Source organism: Helicoverpa zea, chromosome 19 (assembly GCF_022581195.2).
Source record: "Helicoverpa zea isolate HzStark_Cry1AcR chromosome 19, ilHelZeax1.1, whole genome shotgun sequence".
NCBI classification, from domain to species: Eukaryota; Metazoa; Arthropoda; class Insecta; order Lepidoptera; family Noctuidae; genus Helicoverpa; species Helicoverpa zea.
The window spans coordinates 948,853-957,136 of record NC_061470.1 but is presented as its reverse complement, the minus strand read 5'-3'; the positions used below and the strand labels follow the sequence as shown (position 1 = coordinate 957,136).

The 8,284-nt window shown below is 33.6% G+C and overlaps 1 protein-coding gene across 1 annotated transcript; it reads left to right on the top strand.

Moving 5' to 3' along the window:
- The first annotated feature begins 3,194 nt into the window (after nt 1-3,194).
- Nucleotides 3,195-6,905, top strand: LOC124639863. The gene is made up of 2 exons (XM_047177370.1): nt 3,195-3,783; nt 4,233-6,905. The coding sequence occupies exon 2, from the start codon at nt 4,242-4,244 to the stop codon at nt 6,552-6,554; it is 2,313 nt and encodes a 770-aa protein (XP_047033326.1). The 5' UTR covers nt 3,195-3,783; nt 4,233-4,241; the 3' UTR covers nt 6,555-6,905.
- Nucleotides 6,906-8,284: the final 1,379 nt, after the last annotated feature.

Genomic DNA, 8,284 nt, shown 5'->3' with positions numbered 1-8,284 from the left:
ATGTGTAAAGCAGAGATAAAGTTAGGAGTATCAAATGTTTTGACCAGTTGACAGCTGTCAGTTTTCAAGGGAGAATTTCAGTTGTTTGTAATGACTGGCTTTTATATGGTGTGCTAATTTTCACACATGTTTATTCTATTTACTTTGATTGAAAAAATATTTTTTTTATTTTTACGTATTTTTCTTCTTTGTTTGTATTAATCGACATATATTAACCAGTATATTAATGCATTTCATTTAATGTGATTGTGAACGACACACCCGATGTGAATGAAATAAAGAAGCCTGTAAGACTCGATTATCATTATCAACTATTAGATTATCTATGCCCGTGCCATATCGACTGATCTTCTGATACATAAAAAACCGTTGGTATATTTTCTGCACTTCCAGGAATTTCAAATTTATTTAGTTCAGTTTCAGTTTAAGATACTTTACAGGCTTCTATATTTTTACCACTCCAAAGATTTCATAGAGTTGGCCACTATTAAAAAAGAAATTAGGAGATGCTGGTTTTTAAAGGTACATTTAGGCACCTATCACAACATGCTTAGTCAGGCACAAGAAATTGAGCAGATGACACTAAACTGGTACTGGTACAGTCAACGGCAAGTCAGTGGCAACATTTTTATAGGAAAATCGTACTTATTACTATTGAGTTAAGGTGCATGACCGTTACCACTGATGTGCAGTCTACCGTACTCAAATGAAGGCTTATAATACACGTCATAAATAAAGGACAAAACAGAGGAAAGATTATTTTATAGGTTTGTGATGATGCAGTTTTGCAAGTAAGGAATTGAAGGTAATTCATGAAATTTGGGTCAATAATTTGATGATCTACAATTAATTTTCGATGGTACATGTATTCCATGAAGTGAGGCTAAAATCTATTTAGTTAAGTTAGGTTTAATTTTCAACAAAATCCCTGAAATGAACCAGAAAAGGTCGAAATGGTTGAATTAAATAGGTAATTATTTTAGATCAAGTATTAAACGGTTTACAAAAGGACATGATAAAATAATTGAGTTTTCATGATCATATACGATAATAAACTTTTTGGTATTTTTGCTACCTGTTTTTTTACCGTTTCTAACATTGTAATTATATAATTTTATGTACATATTTACTGTACAAAGTGGCGAAGTTTTTAACATATATATTATACATATTTTAGAGACTAAAAGTGATATTATTTACAATTAATGTAAAAAATTAAGGTGCCATGACGGAAGATAGGGAGACAAAATTTGACTTTCCGCGAATAGGTATAAAAAAAAAACAGTTTGTGTTTTGTATATAGAATGTGAATAAAAGCTGTAACTACAAAATATGTTTTATTTGATATCTTAATTAATGACGAGTTAATTACTGTAACGATCCTTCTCATATATGATGTCTTATCTTAATAGTATTTAATCTGACGACAGAAACACCAATTTCCAAGATTCTGACTACCGTAAAAATAGTAAAATAGGTTAGAAAAATATTCTTACTCATTTTTCCGTTAGGCCAGTACTGTGAAGTCCAATATATGACAGTTGAATGAAAACGGATTGTCCCAAAATTGTAATCTCTACTACAAGATTGTCTAAATGTCTACAAACTATTCCTAGTCCCTACATACTACACCATCATAATTTAATAACCCACAGTGTCTCACAAGTGCATCACATCCTGACTACATTTGACTCATGAATATGCAGCAATACAAATACTCCAGAAATACAGCCTGGCAAGTTGCTGTGTGATTGTTGGCAGGCGCTTTGCTATTTGATAGTGGGGAATATTTTCTTGCTAGTAGTTCTTTATTGTAATCATGATTGTCCGTCCCATGGAGAACAAAATGACTAGCGGAAATGTCATAACGCAAAAGTAGCAATAGGCATAATATCTGTAACAGATTGAGCTTGATTTGATAAGGAACCCGAAACTCTCGTTAGTTCCAGTAACTACACAGAAATAATACCTACTCAAATATCTAAATATAAGATTTTCTACATTTAATTCAATATTATTATATTTAAAAAGCGCTCTTCGTCCTCTCCTCTAAAAACTAACTTTGCTGTGCCCGACAGGGTCCATAATAGGGTAGTGTCCAGGGTCGAAATAATGAAATAATATTTAGTCCGCTTTTTAGATAATCAAAAAATATTGGATACGTATTTTTTCTTTTTTTAATTAAACATAAAATGACAAAGATAATACACTTCAAAAATTAGGAGTGGGGGCCTTTTACGTCACAGTGTCCTGAAAATTGTAGCAACTTGTGACGTCACACTCAACTTTAACACGCTATATCTTAACAAGTTCTGATCCAATTTAAAAAAGAAAAAATACGTATCGCTTAATTTTGGACAATCTACAAGACGGACTAATTATTATTTTTTAGGAAACTAGCCTATTGTTTCTTTTAATTTTACCCACCAGCCTGTACACATTATGGAATGCAATAAAGTTATTGAGTATTGAGTATTGATTACGCCTTTCGTACGTTGCTTTGACCTAGAAGAAGGCGCTTGACCTACCTGCATTATAGCATCTCCGCTATCTTTGCTTACTCCGTGGATACTACACAAATACAGCCCGGTATGGCCACGCAACACGATGAGTGAAGAGTTGCTGTGTGATTGTTGGCAGGCACTTTGATATGTGATTGTGGGGAACATTTTTTTATTTCTTTAGTTTATTCGTGGTGTAGTCTTTTATGAAAGCATTTAAATTCATTCAAGCGTAGGTGTAAGTAGCGGTGGAAAATGGAAATGGCGGCCATTGAACATCTTTGGCAGTCGTTACGGGTGCTTAGAAGCCAGTAAGTTCGACAATCAGTCATCCTAAGGGGTATTGGGTTGCCCGGGTAACTGGTTTGAGGAGGTTAGATAGGCAGTCGCTCTTTGTTAAACAATGGTACTCAGCTGCATCCGGTCAGACTGTAAGCCGATTCCAACATAGTTGGGAAAAGGCTAGGCAGATGATGTTGTAGCTGTGGACAGGGCAAATGTGACTGAAGGAAGCTTCTGTAGAAGTTATGTTATTACAGGAGTAACAGCTGAGCCTTAGAAAGTTGTATCTTCCAATTTAGTAGTAGGGTCATTTTTATTTCTTGATTATCTATTTACTCGTAAGTTTGCTCAGCTTTGATAAAAATAATGTTAACGTTATTCCTACCAACATAACTGGGTCATAAACAGAACATTAAAATTATGTGTGCGTTGACTCAAACTTAACTAAAACAATGTAAATCAACCATATTTATACTTACAGTTATTTAATATGAGTGTACACCATTAATTTACCAGGTAATTTTTACATTTTAATTATTAGTTTTAAAAATATTAAAATATAAACATCCTTTTTGTACCCCTCCGTGGACCGTTTCCAAACGCGGTTTCAAACTTCATGATCAAAATTAAAATGTAATAATTTACAAATACTAATACATCACCTCTTTTAACCGTTATTAATATAATCAAAATCCATTTTTCCACTGTTATACAATATTTAAATAAAATTTCTTCAAATTATGATACATGAACAATTTGTTATTAGGTCCGCGACTCTTTCCGTGGTCATAATATATACAATGTTTGAATTCTCAATATTTGGAACGCAGCCTAAATTGTTTATTTGAACTGGTAACATTTCAATCGCTGTCAGTTTAAGATACCTTGGTTTCGGTCTGCATGCGCTCCGTCAATTAAAAAACAAAAATTGCTTAAATCAAAGATTATTTCAGTATAATATAAAAGATCATTGCGACTTTTCTGTGACTTCGATACCACGGTAAGTGTTTTATCAAATATTATGGAAATCTATTAACATCAATTGTTATGGGACGCCATTTTTACAAGCATTGCTTTTTAAATTCTAACCTAAAATTTTGACGTGTTTTTACGCTTGATTTGATTGATTTTCTCATCCGTGGACAAACTTTTCCGTAGACAGTCACTTCTGTGGACGTAGACTTTTCTGTGGACATTGACACGGAAAAGACTGTGTCCACAGAAGTGACATCTATTAAGACTAAAACTTGCTTTTTGCAAACAAATTATGTGTTGAACAGCTAGAGCATTTGTTTTTGTTACTTTGCATAGGATATTATGCCATGTATAATATATTTATTGTCATGTTTATTATGGGACTTTTTTACCAATATTGTGTTGCATTTACGTGTTATGTCTTTTTTAATGCTTGGCTTGGTGTGGGTACATGGTTCATTGTCATTGTTTCAGTAAATTAAAATGCCTAGAAAAAATACACTAAAGAATCTTACTGATGAAGAAAAAAAGATGAGACGGCGTGAACAAAAAAAATTAAGTATGCGTCGAGCTCGGGCTAAGTTAACTGAAGCTGCTGTTGAAGAGATACGCAAACAAGATAGAGAAAGATACCATAAGAAAAAGGATAGAGGAGATATTAAAACAATTGATCAGTTTACACCGAGGCAACAGCGGCAAATAAGAAAAATGTGGCGCGAAAAATCGAAGAAACGGCGACAATTATTAAAGATGCGAAAAGCTACTGAATCACTTATACAAGAAAATACTCCACCGGCAAGTCCGTCTTCCTCACTCTCGCGAGTTGAATCTGGACGTGCAGTAGCTGCCCGAAATAAAAGAGCAAGAAAAGCTGAAAATGAGGCTTTAAAGAAAAAGGTGTTTCAGATGGGGAAGGTAATTAAAAAGTATAGAATGAGAATACGAAGACTAGAAGAAAGAAAACAGAAAGCATCGAAGTCGAGTTCTAGAAATAAAGTCTTGAAAACGGATATAAGAAAAGCTGTGCATGATTTTTTAATAAATGACGAATATAGTAGATTAACTGCAGGTAAAAATGAAACAATAACTAGGAAAAAAAGCAAAAGGCAAATTCGTTTACTAAATGACACACTTTTAAACTTACACATAATATTTAAACTCAAAACAGGATTTAATATTTCATATCAGACTTTTAGGAGATATAGACCTTTTTGGGTTCTGTTTCCAAAAGCAGCTTCAAGAAACACGTGTCTCTGTACGTTACACGAAAATAATGATCACATAATTCGATCACTTCAAAAATCGAAAGTTGTTTCTTACGGATCTGCATCCGATGCCGCTAAGGCATTGTGTTGTAATAATACACTGACTCCTAAATGTTTAGAGAGAGAGTGTCAGAGCTGTCTTTATAAGAAAATTGATTTTAATAACTTTGCCGAAAACGATTATATAACTTATGATAGATGGGTTACAAAAGACGTGGATGTAGTTATCAAAGGTGTACAGAAAAAGTGCAAGAAATGTGTTAAAGAAACTGTTAAAACTACGATAGGTGCGCTAGTGAAGTTATTACATTTAAATTTACCAGTATTCATGCAACATGTAGCTAATATGATTCATCAAATGAGATCAATACAAACATTTAAACAACAATTAACGTCTACCAAAGGCTTGTTGCATGTAGACTTTTCCGAAAACTATAATTGTAAGTATAGTGCTGAGGTTCAGTCGGCTCATTTTGGTGGCTCGAAGCCTCAATTGTCTCTTCATACTTGCGTTTATTATAGCGCGGCAGAATTTCCGAATAATGGTTTCCAAACTACATCCATGTGTTCTATTTCAAAAAATTTACGCCATGATCCTGTTATGATCTGTGCCCACCTTAAACCAATTCTACAGCGAATTAAAGAACTCAGTCCAAATTTAACAGAACTACATATTTTGAGTGACGGCCCAACGACCCAATACCGAAACAAAACTATGTTTCTTTTAATTGTTAAATTCATTAGTCGAGAATTAAATGACGTGACCGATATTGTTTGGCACTATAGCGAAAAGGGGCATGGCAAAGGTGCTCCAGACGGAGTAGGTGGCTGCATAAAAAGGCTGTGCGACAGTTCGGTTGCGATGGGCAAAGATGTGTCTGACTATGACTCACTTATGTTATGTCTAAAAGAGAACTGTAAAGGAATTGAGATCTACGGAATTGGGGATCCAAATATTGAAGACATTCAAGAAATAGTAGATAAAAATGCGATGAAAGCTTATAAAGGGACATTTAAGATACATCAACTTTCTTGGAATCAAAATGATCCAAATATTTTACATGCCCGAAGGCTTAGTTGTCTGTCTTGTGCATCTAATGCTGTTTGCCCGCATTTTGAAATTGGCCAGATAAAGGTTCCGTCCAATAATACACAAACGCATAGTCCCTTGAGTATGGCTGACGCAAGGAACGTTTCTCCGAGAAGTGAAGACACGGCTAATGCTTCTACAATAACTTATAGGTCAGATCAGATTACACCTGATGGAGGTACTTCTCATAATGTCCCATCACGTCCCTGTAAAAGATTTGGTTTCCTGCCAGACTCTGATGATTCAGACGTGTCTTTACCTCTGCAGGATGAGAGATCCAAGTTCCTTTCAGACTCTGATGACTCTGATGTTATTTTTACACCTCGCTATCGTCATCCATTGCCCACAGACAGCAGCAGCGAAGGCGACTTCATTGTACGACCTAAGCAGTCTCAAAAACCTTTTGTCGATCCCTACACTGATAGTGGCGATGACGAATAAAACAATATGATATGTCTCATTATGTTTATTTCTATATTATTTTACGTTCAGTTTGGTTGACATTATGTTTGATTTAAGTCAACCGAAAATAAATCCCTTCTGTGGACATAAATTCATTATTTTTTCAAAACGAGAGGATTGTTTATTTTATGACATTTTTTATGTGAAGATGATTAATACAGCCAGATTGTTGTAATTTTAATAAAACTCTTTTATTTAGTTTAGAATTATTTAGACAAATTACAACTTTTGTCTTTTCTGTTGATTGTGAAGTCTTTTCTGTGGACAGTTATAAATTAAAATATTGAAAAACTAATTAAAATCAAAGCTTTGATCTCTGAGAATATTTTTATTATAATTATTTTATGTTTCTCAAAATAAATGCTGATTCGAACCAAACAAAATACGACTTTGATTTTATTTTTATTTTTGAAACCCAAGTTTGTTTATGACCCAACTACCTTAGGAGACCAAAACAAGACCATTGTCGGTAATAAAAAGAAGACTAGACACAAATCAGACTACGTACCAGACCAGCCCAGACGTCTGGGTCAACAGACAGATTTATTTACGTTTTGGGTACTGATTCACTTACACTATTTGTATCGTAAACGTACGAGCTACGATAAATAGTAAAAAAGTTGGCACAAATTTCCCCTGGCTGAAGATTTTCCTAAATATATTCATGTAAATTTTTTAAGTGATATATGTGTGTCTGCGCTGTAAAAACACCTATCTTCTCGTCTTTCACCTCGAACGTTTTAGCCATTTATCAGGATTGCGTACCTAACAACCAGAGTCACTATCAAAATAATATCAAATGAAAGGATTGTTTATAATGGTTTGACAAACAAACTATCCTTAGAAGTATTATATGCGAAAGTAGCTCTATTGTCGTTCGGCTTTTACGCCAAAACTGCTCGACCAATTTTAATGAAATGGTGCGCTTGGGAACTGCGAGACTGCTGAAAATAATCAAAGGTCTTATTCAAAACGGGATTTTAAACTCCCACTGCATAACTTGATTTTAAACATTATTCAACACTACTTAAGATATATTTCAAAGCATTAAAATTAAAGTCATTATTAATTCTCCATTTACTGTGAAGACAAACCTTATTTAATGTTGATATTTTAAACAAAGTTTAAAGTATAATATTTTGGTTGTTAAGAAGATCAAATCTTATTATTAAGAATTCTAACATCAGCTGTTAAGTTGGGCTTACTGTTTGTCAAGAAATAAGATCTTGTAATTATATTATTTTAATATTTAAACTCATTCAGATGATTTATTTGGTGATGTTTTAGAACTTTATATTTGACACTTATAACGTTACTAGGACTATAAATAATTTAGGTAATTAAATCTCTAAATCTCGATTATGTAAAAAATTCTCGTCGAAATAAATACTTTTTAACATTAAAAATGCAGAAGTATCGGTCTGTCAAACTTTCACAGTAAAATTACATAGGTAACCGATTAAAATGGAACTTGGTACCCAGATAGTCCAAAGCCAGTAAGAAAGCTACTTGTATCCGGATGCGGGAAGTAGTTCAACCAGGGACGCGGATGGAAATATTTAAATACGTGTTTACAAAAGAAAGCAATATATTTTAATCCGATAACCTTTCAATTGACTGGTCACGTTGTAATTGGATTAGGAATCAGAGTTTCTAAACCCATTTGATTGAAATTGAGTTTCAATACCATGTTTTTCTAACGAATCCTA

Excerpts from the sequence above, each read along its gene's own strand:
- LOC124639863 (XM_047177370.1), top strand. The coding sequence starts at position 4,242 with ATGCCTAGAAAAAATACACTAAAGAATCTTACTGATGAAGAAAAAAAG.